The 15,704-nt window shown below is 37.0% G+C and overlaps 1 protein-coding gene across 1 annotated transcript; it reads left to right on the forward strand.

The window, feature by feature from the left end:
- Positions 1-13,503: 13,503 nt before the first annotated feature.
- Positions 13,504-14,373, forward strand: LOC122604464. Its single transcript, XM_043777358.1, has one exon. It carries the CDS (start codon positions 13,504-13,506, stop codon positions 14,371-14,373), a length of 870 nt encoding a protein of 289 aa, XP_043633293.1.
- Positions 14,374-15,704: the final 1,331 nt, after the last annotated feature.

Raw genomic sequence — 15,704 nt, forward strand, 5'->3', positions numbered from 1 at the left:
CAAAGTTCTTGGAAATTATTATAGCATATTATTTGATTCTCATCTGTTATTTGGTGTCAGCATAGTGGTTAGGGGTTTTTTCCAGAGGGTCCCAAGTTCGGATCTTGTCACATGCAAATATGCTGAGAGGGTTTTAACAACGTTATATGCATCTTACACATGAGGAGCGAACCCTTTAAGGCGTTGCCAAGAGTCGAACTGACCTGCATCACGTGAGAATGTTACTCATTTATCCGTTGGTGTACTTAAAAAAAGAGTAAATTACACTTTTCGTCCTTAAAGTTGGCACGTTTTTCACTTTTCGTCCCTTAAGTGAAAAATTACAATTTTGACCTTAAAGTTGGCAGATTTTTTCAATCATCGTCCCTCGCCAAACGTCGTTAAGTTTCAGCCGTTAAGTCGGACACGTGCAACGCACATGAGGGACTGAAACTGCAAAAAAAGGACAAGTTCAAGGACGAAAACTGAAATTTAATTTTTAGTTGTCATCATCTTCATCTTCTCCGGCTGACTTTTGTCGGAAAATTCGCCGGAAAACTTAAAATGCCGATATCTCACTCGTTTCTTCGATTTAGACCACGAAACCTCCACCAAACTTCTCAAAATTAATTTCCGCACGAATCCTAATCAAAATATTTCAGATTCAACACTTGCTGGAAAACTCAAAATACCCATAACATGGATTTTGAGCAATATTTCTGTACGATCTAGCTTGTTTCAAGAATGCAATATTTCTGTTTTCGCAAATAAGTCCATGTTGGATTAGGTGTATGTGCTCCTTACTAAGACACCAATGGTGTGTATCATTTATTATTCCATAAGCTCTGCACCAAAAAGAAAAGTACAAAATAGGGAGAGACCTTCATGTGGGTTCGGTTTTTATCAATGAGGCAAAGACATAAGATCGAATAATTAGAAATATATATAACGAGGGAGCAAAGAGGGACGAAAGGACCAGGAGGCCTGACAAGCCCCCGCAACTCAAATATTTCAGATCAAAAATTTCGATCATCGTCACTTGATTCTTAGTTTATGTAATAGAAGTTCAAAGCAATTTACAGTTTGTCATTTGGTTGATTATATCTCTTATTTTATATTTTGTATAGAAACTTTAAATCCGTTGTCCGTGACATCCTTACGTCGAAATCTCATTCTGAAAGTTGTTACAAGTTTACTATTGATTCATCTAGTATTGTGTTAAGTTTCATAGCGATTCGTTACCTTTCATTTTTGGCGATTTATTTAGATGTTAGTTTCATCGTAAGGTTTTCGATATAGTTGACTGGTCAATCGTTAAGGTTATTAAGTTGTTACAATAGTTAGATTACTAGATTGAGGTACAAAGAATTCGGGTGTGACAATCGATTCATTGGATCTCGTTTCGGTTATAAGTTATTCGCACTCAAAGTTGTCAGTTCGTACAAGTTCCATGCTAGTTTGTTGAGTTTTTTGGTCAACTGGATCTTGGTTACAATTTTATTTACGATGCTTTTCATTTACATTTCATAAAATATCAGCATTTTAATATTTTTGTTTGGTTAGGATTCGTGCGGAAATTAATTTTGAGAAGTTTGGTGGTGGTTTCGTAGTCTAATTCGAGGAAACGAGTGAGATATCGGTATTTTAAGTTTTCCGGCGAATTTTCCGACGAAAGTCAGCCGGAGAAGATGAAAATGATGACAACAGAAATGTAAATTTCAGTTTTCGTCCCTGAACTTGTCATTTTTTGTAGTTTCAGTCCTTCACGTGTTTTGCACGTGTCCGACTTACCGGCTGAAACTTAACGACATTTGGCGAGGGACGATGATTGAAAAAAACTGCCAATTTTAAGGTCAAAATTGTAATTTTTTCACTTAAGGGACGAAAAGTGAAAATTGTGCAAACGTCAGGGACGAAAGGTGTAATTTACTCTAAAAAAAAAAAAAGATTTGATTCTCATCTAGGGATGAGACTTGTAAAAATCCGGACCGTACTCATCAAACCGAAAGACAAAGAAACAGACCAAACTTGGGTCAGGCGGGCTTGGGCTGGCCCAAGTCTGGATAGGTTTAATTGGTTTGTACCATTTTGGACTTAGGTGTACATATCGGAAGAATGGTTGGTCACATATGTGAGAAAATCAGGTTTTATTTCGCTTCTTAATTTCTCACTAACCTGAAATCAGTCAAAGCATCTTCATACGGGAAATGCTTTAACAACACTACTTAGGAGTTTCATGAAGTCAAATTCACTTCCTGAAAATAGTTAATACGACTATACGAGTAAATGACAAACTAAAGAAATATGATCGTTCCGCTAATGTCTAGAGAAGTGATAGTGATTATATCGTGTTCTAGAGATTCTATAAGACTATTTTTTATGTTAGGTGTATTTTAGACGGACGTAGCTATTACGTTAGTTATCAGTCTTCATAAATTTCAAAAATTATTTAATTTTATATTACTCCGTATACACCTAGTCTTAATATCCATGAGCGATTCACATGTTGTATAGGTGGCTTAAGAGTACTATGGGACATCCCTTTAGGCCCCCAAAATTTCAAGGCCTCAATATTTTGTATATTGACTTAATGTTTGGACTAATTACCATTATATAATTTAGATTGCAGTAATACTTTTATTGATTTTTCATCAATATCCGCATCTTTTTATTAATAGTAGTTCAATATCATAAGTTAAGCTACCTTTCTCTAGCTGGTTCTCCAAATCTTTGAGTGACCATATACATTGTTGATGTACTTAAGCGTCACATATTTTTTAGGAGCACTTGCATTATGATATCGTGAAAAGCTCAAATCTAGAGCTCAAAAAAGTGACTATTGGAATAAATATCTAAAAACAGCATAGAGAGACGATTGAGGTTCGTATTATATCCACAAGTCTAGGATATTATATGGAGTATTTGTTACAAAATTCGATGTTTTTTAGACCAAACATATCTACTATTACAGCAAGTGTGGCGACTTCATGCTTACACAACGCCTTTTTGTTTTTGATTAGTCCCATTTTGATACTTACAACCATATTTGTGGTCGTCCCTTACACTATATAAAACCTCATAAACATGGAAAACTGTCGCACGTTGAACTTTTGGTGATTGATGAAGCGGCAGATATTCCACTCCCGATTGTGAAGTCTTTGCTTGGGTCTTATCTGGTTTTCATTTCTTTTACCGTTAATGGGTATGAACACTACTATTGGAATTTGTTACAAACTCGCATGTATTCTTGCATATTCTTGATCCACTTTATATCATTCTTTCTTGAAGCTACGAAGGTACAGGCGATCTCTATCCATTAAGCTTATGCAGGAATTAGAAGAGCAAAATCAGGCATCTTCATAAAGCACAGATGTTGTTCTTTCTGGTATAATAACTTCATCACCAATACTTTATTGATGGACATGTATATAAGTTGGCTCTTTTAAAATACAATGTGGTTTAATTCGTCCTGATGCAAGTCGATATTTCAAGAGGATATATATAAGTAGAGCTATAAGGTTTGCATCTGAAGATCCAGTTGAATCCTGGCTTCACAAGCTACTTTGTCTGGACACAGAGAATCACATCCCTGAAATCTGCAGGTGGGAAAAAGTTCTAAAAAATCGTATGGGTTGACTTTATAAGTCTTTTGGGTGCTAGAACGTCCGCATTGCAACACATCCATGGGCAATGAAGGTATTTTGACACGGGTTAATGTCTTATCTAATTCCATGTATCTATACCATGTGTAAATGATTAACATCTTGTTATATTGCAGCTTGGCTACCATAGACTTGCTGACAAGGTACTATATCATGTGTTTTCTTTTCCATAGTTATTTTTGTTGGGATATATGACTATTTATCAAATCAAATCACAAAGCACGCAGCGGAATAAAATCTATGTAGTTAATTAATTAACCAAGATAAGAAACGTGTACCTTAAATTGAAGAGAATAAAGCAAGAAACTTTATGAAAAGGTTTAAAGTAAAACCTCTCTACGATTGCACACACAACACAAGAATGTATGCGTGCTACCACTTGATCACGAACCGAACAACCTTTGTTAATACCCCTTAATATTAAACGAACCAAAACACGAAACCCTTTGTTCTTGGTGTTTTCGGCCGAAGCCAAGAGAGAGGGGAAAGAGAGAGATTTTTAGGGTTTTAGAAAACCTTATAAATTGTATATATATAAAACAATTAACTTATGCCTCTATTTATAGAATTAGGTTTACTTGATGACCAAGTTTAGGGTTTGCGAAACCCCCTCCTTCTCCTATTCTCCCCCTAGAACATTCTAGAGGGTTTCCTAATTGTTTTCTAATTACAATTCTCTCTTTCGTTAAGTCCGTTAATTAAGTACCGTTAGCTATTAACTTTTTAACGGACAATCGTTAGTTTTTCGTGATCTAATTAATTATTAAATTACATTTAATATATTAATTAATTATAGTTACATTCGTGCTGAGACGTGTGACCCCGTAGGCTTAAATACTTTTCGGACATACGTTCATTTTACGTGATCATATTCTAACAGCTCCCACTTGAGCTCGTAATGAATGAAGGTAATAACATTGGTTAGCTTCTAGCAACACGCCAATGCTCCCGAAAAAATTTAAGTATAGTTTCTTAAAGTATATTTAAATGGTTGAGGCATTTATTATCCCTTTGTTCAGATACCTTGTTAAATATGAATATGGATCAAGGTCATTTTATAATTTAACGATTATGTTTCTCATTCAATAACTAATTAATGATTACCAAATATAATCGAGAACCATCTGGATTTATTTGGGCATGGCCATGCAAACATCTTAATTAGTCCTAATGAGGGCGCTAATGTTATCATACTTCAACTTTTAAGTTGAAGGAACAAATCCTGTATTGACTACACGTGTCAGTCATCATACTTCACTACACTTTCTAAAAATAGCCCTTTATGTACTCCCTTATTCAGGAGAGTTAGAACTATATCTAGTAAGTGCGATTCATACATGCTGACCTGCCTGTATCTCAAGTCAAAGGATCAATAAAGTAACCATTTACGAATTTCACTTCATGACGTCGATCCATAAAGTGATAATTCGTTAGTGGGGTAGTCCGATATGCATCAACTATGGATATCATGTGAGTTTGGTGGAACCATCCATTATATATTCCAAGAATATAACCAATCACTCAGATTTGTCTTAATTTAATTATATTCCCATATAATTAATCGACAATGGATAATTTAGAATATTTAATAAAATATTCAACGATTAAACATGCAAATATAGGACATAATTTAATATTAAATGAAATCAAACATATCAAGTACTTTATTTCATTATGAAAAATATAAATTGTTTAACATCCCTTATCCAAATACCGAAACAACAGATTTACATGAAATAACTAGCGAATTTAAGTCCTATGCCCTCGGCATGCCTTTCAAGCTTAGGCCTAGACAAAGCTTTAAAGGATCAGCTAAGTTAAAATCTGTGTGAACTTTGAGTAAAGTGATCTCCCCTAGTTTGATCTACTCACGAACATAGTGATATCGTCTAGCATAATGTCTGGCACCTTTCTGAACTCTGGGTTCGTTGGCAATGATCAATGCACCAGTATTATCACAGTACATATCAGTGGGTAAGTCATTTGAGGGGATCATGTTTAGCCCGCTAATGAACTTCCTTATCCAGACTGCTTCCATCGCGGCTTCTGACGCAGCAATGTACTCAGACTCTGTTGCAGACATGGCGACTGTGGTTTGCTTCTTGCTTTTCCAGTCCACAGCACCTCCATTAAGAACGAAGATGAATCCTGATTGAGACTTCGTGTCATTTTTATCAGTTTGAAATCCAGCATCACAGTATCTGGTCACTTTGAGCTCTAGGTCTGGATTTCCTCCATACACCAAAAACATATCTTTAGTAGCTCGTAGGTACTTCAGAATGTTTTTAACAGCAGTCTAATGGCTTTCACTAGGATTATGTTGATATCGGCTAGCGATGTTTTGCGCGAACGCCACATCGGGTCTAGTGCATCTAACCGCATACATAATGGAACCCACAGCCGAAGCATAAGGACTTCTACGCATACGCTCTACCTCATTAGGTGTAGTAGCACCCTGTTTGACAGATAAACTAAGTCCTTCTAGCATAGGTATAGACCCACGCTTAGAATTCTCCATCTTGAATTGCTTCAAGATCTTATCAATATAAGCACTTTGACTTAGTCCAATTAATCGCCTTGATCTATCTCGGTAGATCTTGATTCCAAGAATAAATGCCGCTTCTCCTAAATCTTTCATGGCAAAACACTTTCCAAGATGAGATTTAACATCTTGCAACATTGGAATGTGTTTTCCTATGATCAATATGTCATCAACATATAAGATAAGGAAAGTAACATTACTCCCACTAGCTTTGCGATATACACATGGCTCATCGGGGTTTTGAACGAAACCAAACTTTTTGATTTCTTCATTAAACTGCTTATTTCAACTTCTTGATGCTTGCTTTAGTCCATAAATGGACCTTTGAAACTTGCATACTTTGTTGGGATGTTTTGGATCATTAAAACCTTTAGGTTGATCCATATAGACTTCTTCATCCAAGTAACCATTTAAGAAGGCAGTCTTAACATCCATTTGCCATATCTCAAAGTCATAGTACGCAACTATGGCTAAGAGAATCCTAATAGCTCTAATGTCCGTGACTGGAGAAAATGTCTCATCACAGTCAACACCGAAACGTTGAGTATAACCTTTTGCCACGAGACGAGCTTTATAGGTGTGTACATTTCCATCCATGTCCGTCTTCTTCTTGAAGATCCACTTACACCCAACAGTTTGAGCATTTTGTGGAAGATCAACCTAGCTCCAGACTTGATTGTCTTTCATGGATTTCATTTCTACCTTCGTAGCTTCAAGCCATTTGTCAGATTCCGGATCTGATAATGCAGCTTTGAAATTCGGAGGCTCATCGAGATCTCCAACAACGTCTTCTTCTACCATCAGACATAGTCTTTCGGTATGACGTCTTGTCCTTTCGGACCTACAAAGTGGAATCGCTTCATTATCATTGATTTGAGGTTCATTACTTTGAACATTTTCCCCCCCAAGTTGATGATTGCTAGGAGCTTCAGAAGGTGACACATCTTCCTCTTGAGTCTCATCAAGTTCTACAACCCTCCCACTGTTCTCTTGAACTAATTTCTTTTCAAAGAATTCAGCATATCGAGCAACACGAACAGTGTTTTTGACGAGATCATAGAAGTCGTAACCCATCGTTTCCTTAGGGTATCCAACAAAGATGCACTTAGTAGTTATGGGTTCAAGTTTGTCAGGCGTATCGCGCTTCACAAGTGCCTCACACTTTTAAGTAAGACAAATTAGGGACATCTCCATGCCATAATTCATACGGCGTCTTGTCAACCTTCTTGGTTGGAACCATATTGAGAATGCGTACAACTGTCTCTAGAGCATAATCCCAAAACGAAAATAGGAGAGTTGTACAGGTCATCATTGATCTTACCATGTCTAGCAAAGTTCGATTTCTCCTTTCAGATACACCATTATGCTGAGGAGTGTATGGAGTATATATATATATATCCGAAAATTTTAAAAATCAAGAACCTTAACCCCCCTTCAAGTTTTGATTTAGTTGGTAATCAAGAAACACACATAGTAGGCTCGTGATACCACTGTTGGGATATATAACTATTTATCAAATCAAATCACAAAGCACGCAGCGGAATAAAATCTATGTAGTTAATTAATTAACCAAGATGAGAAACGTGTACCTTAAATTGAAGAGAATAAAGCAAGAAACTTTATGAAAAGGTTTAAAGTAAAACCTCTCTAGGATTGCACACACAACACAAGAATATATGCGTGCTAGTACTTGATCACGAATCGAACAACCTTTGTTAATACCCCTTAATATCAACCGAACCAAAACCCGAAACCCCTTGTTCTTGGTGTTTTCAGCCGAAGCCAAGAGAGAGGGGAAAGAGAGAGATTTTTAGGGTTTTAGAAAATGTAACACCCCGAGCTAGGCTCGAAATGCACTGAAGAGCATGACACAAGATGGAATTATCGTAGAACGAGACTATATGAATTTAAAAGGATTCTGTGAACCCAACAATTTGTTTACAATGTCACAAAAGCATAAGGAGCATACAACCATCAAACGTTTACAAAACAATATCAAAAGATGGCTCATGATCCTAAGCAAGGTCCCTTCAACGGGTAATGAATCACGAATCCATGGTCAAGTCCGACATCTAGCAAGCACATCAAACTTTTGGGTTCTCTTGGTTACCTGAAAAGTGTACTAAAGAATGTCAACACTAGGTTGGTGAGTTCGTAGGGAAGAATGAACAAGAACACATACCCATGTAATCCAATACATAATTAACATCATACATGACCTAAGATTTGCACACTTGTACCCAATGTCCCTCGTCGTCCACATATCATTAACAATTGTCATCAAGTACTAAAAGTACCCGTAGAATGTCATCAAGTACATATCGTATCCGTATAATGTCATCAAGTACATATCGTATACGTATAATGTCATCAAGTACATATCGTACCCGTATAATGTCATCAAGTACTAAAAGTACCCGTTTGAAATGTCATCATGCACCCCATTATGCTCATTGCACGTAACTTGATCGTCATTGTCTACACAAAATGAAACACCTTGCGTATATACTTTGTACGTTACTACTTTTGAAAAGCCTTTGATGTTTATATATAGGGTCACCTGCGGCCTTCCCACCACATCTCCAACCTTTCAAAGGCATTAACGTCTTCCATATATACACAACTATCCTAAAAACATCTCAACATACACATACAATAACCATACAATGAAAACACATACTTGCACGACTACAAAATCATCACACAACATGTAAATCACAAATGTCATCAATGCACAAGGTACACTCTTCAGCCCGACTCTTAAAAGAGCAAGGGAAACTATGAAAACTCACCTTTGCCTTGATTATCGGACTTAAAGTCAGCTAGGACGTCAATTAATTGTCAATCGATCACAACCTATCAAAACATACATGTACGTATCAATATATACGCAATTATGTTCTCTTTTATCTTTTATGAACTTTTAAATGGGACTCGGGACTTGAATACGTATTAAGACGCGAATAGGATACCTTAGAACTCAAGAAGGGACTCATTTTAAAGTTCGACTCGATCCAAGGAAACTAGAAGTCTATCTAGTAATCAAAACATGAAAAATGAACTTTAGAGGGGGCGTAAATTACGGCCCATCTGGGCGTAGGTTACGCTAGGAAAAATTTCAAAGGGCGTAAGGTACGCTGGGGAGGGCGTAAGCTACGCTGGGCAAGTTTCAACTGGCGTAAGCTACGGCTAGGGAGGGGCGTAGGTTACGGTGCCCTGGAATTGTGTATTTTGGCATAAGGTTTCCAAGTTTTGGTGTAAACAGAAGGAAATTTCAAAAATGATGATGGAGAGGGGCGTAAGCTACGCCTAAAGGGGCGTAAGTTACGCCTGGTTCTGAACAGATACACACCAGCAGGTGTTCTTGACCCAAACACGACCCAAAACCCTAATTTCTTGATAGGTAGACCATGAAATCGATTTTTACAGCCTCAAGACCCATTTTTACGCATAGTTAAACATAATTGGACATAACTAAACATGTTTCAACATCCAAATCCATCCCTTTAACACATTTCCTTGTTCAATTCGATCTTGACCCATTTACAACTCAAATTGACCCAAACCCGATTTTTACGCCCGAAACAACCAAGGATGCTTAGATTCAGATGAAAGACATATATAATAACTTGATATGGTGAATTTGAGCTAGAAAACACTTAACAAAACCTCCATAAGAACTCAAACCCGAATTTGACCTAGATGAAGAGTTTTCTTGCACTTTGAAACTTGGGTTTTTGATATGATGGTAGAATGATTATAAAGATGATGATTTTATTATTATTCCATTTGAAACACCATTAAATGAACTAAAGTTTTAGAGGGAGAGAGAGATGTTTGAATGTTCTTGCATTTAGTGTAAAGAGAGTGAAAGAGAATTGAATGGATGGAAGAATGAGTGAAAGAGAGAACGATAGGGTTGGATCTCTTAGATGGGTCATGGGTTGGGCTTGAACCCATGGATATGACCCATTTTCATTCTACTAGTTAACTTAGATGTTAACTAAACGAGAGTCGATTTGCACTAGCTAATGACCTCAATTTGCACATAAATCTCAAATTAAATCATACAAATTATATCATAAAAATTGGCCCATATTAACACCTTGCACTAAATTGAACCTCAATTTGCACTTGAATATATATATATATATATATATATATATATATTGATTAACTATTACTTAGTCAAAATGTACACATGGTCAAATAGTCAAGAATCACGATTGTTACAGAAAACCTTATAAATTATATCTATATATATATATAAAACAATTAACTTAGGCCTCTATTTATAGGATTAGGTTTACTTGATGGCCAAGTTTAGGGTTTGTGAAACCCCTTCCTTCTCCTATTCGCCCCCCCCCCCCCCCCCCCCCCCAAGAACATTCTAGAGGGTTTCCTAATTGTTTTCTAATTACAATTCTCTCCTTCGTTAAGTCCGTTAATTAAGTACCGTTAACTATTAACTTTTTAACGGACAATCGTTAGTTTTTCGTGATCTAATTAATTATTAAATTACATTTAGTATATTGATTAATTATAGTTACATTCGTGCTGAGACGTGTGACCCCGTAGGCTTAAATACTTTTCAGACATACGTTCATTTTACGTGATCATATTCTAACAATCTTTGTGTTCTAAGGTCTCAAATGTTGTAGGTACTTTGAGGGTCAATTCTCTTCCTTTGAAGTAGACGTCCAGAATGATGCTGAAGTTCCACATCTCAAAATGACTGAGGCGGCTGAGAAAGTAAGATCTTAGTAATGATTATTTTTTACATTTACTGTTTCTTAAATAACATTTTATGTAATGATGTCAGGTATCATTGCTTAAGCAAGAATCAAACCCAAGCTAGACCTTCCACCATTTCTTGTTCATCTTCATGAAAGACAGCACGAGAAGGTCCACTACTTGGGTGTCTCTTTCGGGCTTACTTTGGACTTATTTCGGTTCTGGAAAAATCATAAACTCGCTCCATTTTACATATGTGAAGTTCCAGTTAAGCCCTTTTTATTGTAGCTGCTCTCTTTGATTCATTCTGTTATAATTTATCTTTTTACCCTGGTCCTTGTATTACAAGTCTTAATTAACTATGTTAGTACCATTGTTATCAGAATTCTGTGACGGGCGAGCAGACATTTATGATATTGAAACCACTACACGCTGATGATATTGAAGTTAAAGGTTCCAATGAATTGGGATAAATGGGTCCTTACTATCGAGGTTTGCAATTCTCAAACAAAGATGTTCTGTTTTGGTAGCATGAAGGACAAGTCAGGTAAAGGGTCGGGCGGTTTGTATTTATCAACAGCAGTTTGTTGCTCATTTATAATGAATAATGTACAAGTATATTAAGCATTAATTGTGATTGCCAACTTACATATGAGGCTTATATTCATTTTATTTTTACGAACTTACATTAGTAGAGTTGGTAAAACATCCCCCATTTACTCTAAACTCCCTTGTTTGAATCTCGGCTTCGACACATTTTAACCAAAGGGGTGAAACCCCAATCGTACCGCCATCATGTGACCATATGGGCCCACTTATGAAGGCTAGAGGTATAGGTTTAAAAACATAGGAGGCTGTATTCATTTTAAATAGACTTCGCGTGATTCTGATCCCTTTGAACTCAGCTATTTAATTCAGCTCATTTTAGATGACACAAGCTAGATTGACCCGTTGATAAGTAAATGGATCCAACTTGCTCCCCTTGTGTTCTATTACTTGTTAATATGTAGTTTTTAGGCGGACAACTGTTTCTTCTCCATGTCTAGCCTTCGGGGCTGCTTTTATGAGGCTTTTATGTTCTCCAAATTATAATACAATTGAATACGAGCTTCTAAGAAGGTATGTGTTCGATATCTTAGCTCTTCATAAAATATTTTCATTTCATGCTTTAATATACACAACTACTCTTGCTTTTGTAGTATTTTGGTTTCAAAGCTCGATTTTACAGATATAGACCCTTCATTAACCATTTCAAATGGTATTTTTGATGATTTCATTATGTGCCCCTTCAGTATGGGTCGGCTAAAAGATTACGTGACCAACCGCCAGGGTGATCTGGTAAGAAGATTTGGCTGATACACACAAGTTTGAAACTTTTAATCTTTTTTTTTTTTGGATTATTATGTGGACCATAATCCCGAATTATTGCTTGGTTAACACTATATTTATGTGTTATGTAAATATAGGGGTTTAGTGTGTCAATATAATAGATAATAACCGAATAGCGGTTATTGGAAGTTATTCGTAGAAGGCCGTGACTGTTGGTGAACAACCACAATGGTAGATAGTTTAGAATAGACATGACCATTCGTGAATAGTCATGATGGTTCGGTAAATGTCTATATATACAAGTGTCTGTAACAGAATTAGTAATCTATCACACGGTTATATTTCAGTATATTTCTCTCGCTCTATTTTGTGAATCAAACGATTAGGGACAACAATTGGCATCAGAGCATAGGATCTTTGATTCAACACACTATGACCGGAAATAAAAAAAACACACGCCGGAAAAATCAACGGTGGTGGAATACGGTAACAGGAAATAGAGACTTACTTGGATATATAATCGGAAACGTCGGATACGGTGGTGCACAACCGGAACAGATTATAACCGGCGGAACTTCAATCATACTCTTGAGGAGGAATATACCGATTGGAGGAAGTAACAACTTCAATCCCACATTTCTGCAAAAAGGAACAAACCGATTGGAGGAAAGAACACTTCGATCACACTCTTGAATAAGAAGAGGAATAACCCGATTGAAGGAACCCACTGAAAACAAATCAACTTCTGCAAACCCTAGGGCATCGGTTTTTTGATTTTGGGGGAAGAACACTTCTGTTGGGAGCGGTTATCAAGAACGACACAGAAGGAGAAAACTGCTTTTGTTTTTTTTTTTATTGTTTAATACGAGTAAATAAAAAAAAAAATCCACACTTTTGTGGAAGCAGCGTACGATCGACACAAAAGGAAAAACAAATCAAGTTTGTTGGGCTTTTATTTAGAGCAAGCAGATTGATTTATTTGGGCCGACAAGGAATTATTACTTGGGCTTCTATTTGAAATCAGATTTTCTTAAGGGATTTCTACAAATTTGGGCAACACTTTTATCTGATCGACAAGAGGGGGACGCTTCTCTGACAACGATTCTTTAAAAGGAATTATTTTCGGATATCCACAACACCAAGGTTAGAAATCTAAATTATTCTTGGATTTCTAATTTACTAGTAGTATAAATTTATTATCTATACTATTAGGAAAGCCCCAAATTTTTAGAAGCGAAGATTATTAGAATAGAAACCATGTCTGGAGAAAATCCTAATGGCGCCTTAGTAACACAAAAACCCGCTGTACCTATCTCTCATTATCAATGCCCCGTTTTGAAAGAAACAAATTATACCGTTTGGGCCATTCAAATCAAAGTTATACTTGAAGCGAATGGATTATGGGAGATGATAGAACCTAAGGAAGATGCGGTACCCGATGAGAAAAGGGATAAGGCAACGATTGCCTTTTTATACCAAGCATTGACCGAAGATGTGATACTGCAAGTTGCGGGGTGTAAGACTGCGAAGGAAGTCTGGGAGGCGTTAAAAAAGAGACATGTCGGAGAAGATAAAGTGCAGAAGGCACGTTTACAATCGTTGATGATTGGATTTCAAACACTCCAAATGAGGGAGGACGACACGTTAGATGCCTTTGCCGCTAAGTTAAATGGTTATGCCACTAAGGCAAAAGAACTAGGAAAAACCTTGGATCAACCATTATTAGTACGGAAACTTTTAGATTCCATGCCAGATAGGTTTATCCAGATAGTGGCATCCATTGAACAAAACTCTGATCTAGACGAAATGACGTTCGACGAGATCATTGGAAAACTAAAAGCGTATGAGGAAAGAATTAGACTCAAGAAAGGCGGACGTGGAAACAGCCAGGAAAACTTATTATTTGCGCAAGGCGAACACTCTAGAAGAGGAAAGCGATTCGGCAATCGCGGACGTGGTAGATCAAACTCTTCACGAGGAAACTGGCAAAACAATAGAAATAGAAACGACTCGAAAGAGGAAGGCTCAACTCGCAAGGGGAGAACAAACATAAAGTGGAATAAGCAAGTGAAGGATATGAGCAAAGTATGGCAACACACAAAACTGAGCACGAAGAGGTACTGTTAAATGAAGGACAATTTCAACCCGAAAAGTATGCTACAACAGATGAAAGCATCTGGTATTTAGACAATGGTGCTAGCAACCACATGACGGGAACTAAGAGTCACTTCAGAGATATTGATGATAAGATAACAGGACGTGTTCATTTTGGAGATGGATCGTATGTAGAGATAAAAGGAAAAGGCTCTGTTTTGTTAGGATGTAGGAATCACGAACAAAAGATTATTTCGGAAGTATACTACATTCCAAACCTTAAGAGCAACATACTGAGTCTAGGACAACTCACGGAGATAGGGTGTAAAGTCGTCATGGAAGGAAACATACTGACTTTACATGACAAAAACAAGAGGTTGCTGATGAAGATTGAGAGATCAAGGAATAGACTTTACAACATCAAACTAAAGATAGGTACACCCATATGTCTCCTAGCAAATATAGATAGCCAAGCATGGTTGTGGCACGCTAGATTAGGTCATCTAAACTTTGAGGACATCAAGAACATGACAAGAAAGAATCTAGTGGAAGGAATTCCTAAGATTGATCACGCAGGAACCCTTGGATTAGGAAAATACAGTAGGACTCCATTCCCAAATCAAGCCAAATTTAGATCGAAGAAACCCTTGGATTTAGTATATGGAGACCTTTGTGGCCCTATAAGCCCAACCACACACTCCGGAAAACAATATATTTTCTTGTTAGTGGACAACTGTACACGTTTCATGTGGGCCTACTTCCTGACATCGAAAGATCAAGCATTTGATACTTTCAAGGAATTTAGACAACATATTGAAACGGAATTGAGGACAAAATTAAGGATGCTGAGAACAGATAGAGGAGGTGAGTTCACATCTAATGAATTTACCAAGTATTGCAAGGAGAATGGCATAGCACGACAATTAACAGCACCTTACTCACCACAACAAAATGGAGTCGTGGAAAGAAGAAATAGAACAGTGCTATCTACCACTAGAAGTATGATGAAGGCAATGAAGTTGCCACTCAACTTTTGGGCGGAAGCAGTTAGACACGCCATCTACATACTAAACAGGGTCCCTACAAGAGCCCTGGTGGATAAGACTCCATACGAGGCACTCTACAACAGAAAACCAAATCTGGAAAAACTAAGGATATTTGGGTGCACAGCTTATGCTAAGGTAACGATACCTCACTTACAGAAGCTGGATGATAGAAGCGTACCCATGATTTACTTAGGTGTAGAGGAAGGATCAAAAGCATATAGATTGTATGATCCGGAAAAGAAGAGGAAACATGTAAGCAGGGATGTTAAGTTTATGGAAACCAAACCATGGAATTGGGATAACAGTAGAGAGGAACCA

Source organism: Erigeron canadensis, chromosome 6 (assembly GCF_010389155.1).
Source record: "Erigeron canadensis isolate Cc75 chromosome 6, C_canadensis_v1, whole genome shotgun sequence".
Taxonomy (NCBI): Eukaryota; Viridiplantae; Streptophyta; class Magnoliopsida; order Asterales; family Asteraceae; genus Erigeron; species Erigeron canadensis.

Bases quoted from the DNA above. Each gene is read 5' to 3' on its own strand.
- LOC122604464 (XM_043777358.1), top strand. From the start codon at position 13,504: ATGTCTGGAGAAAATCCTAATGGCGCCTTAGTAACACAAAAACCCGCT.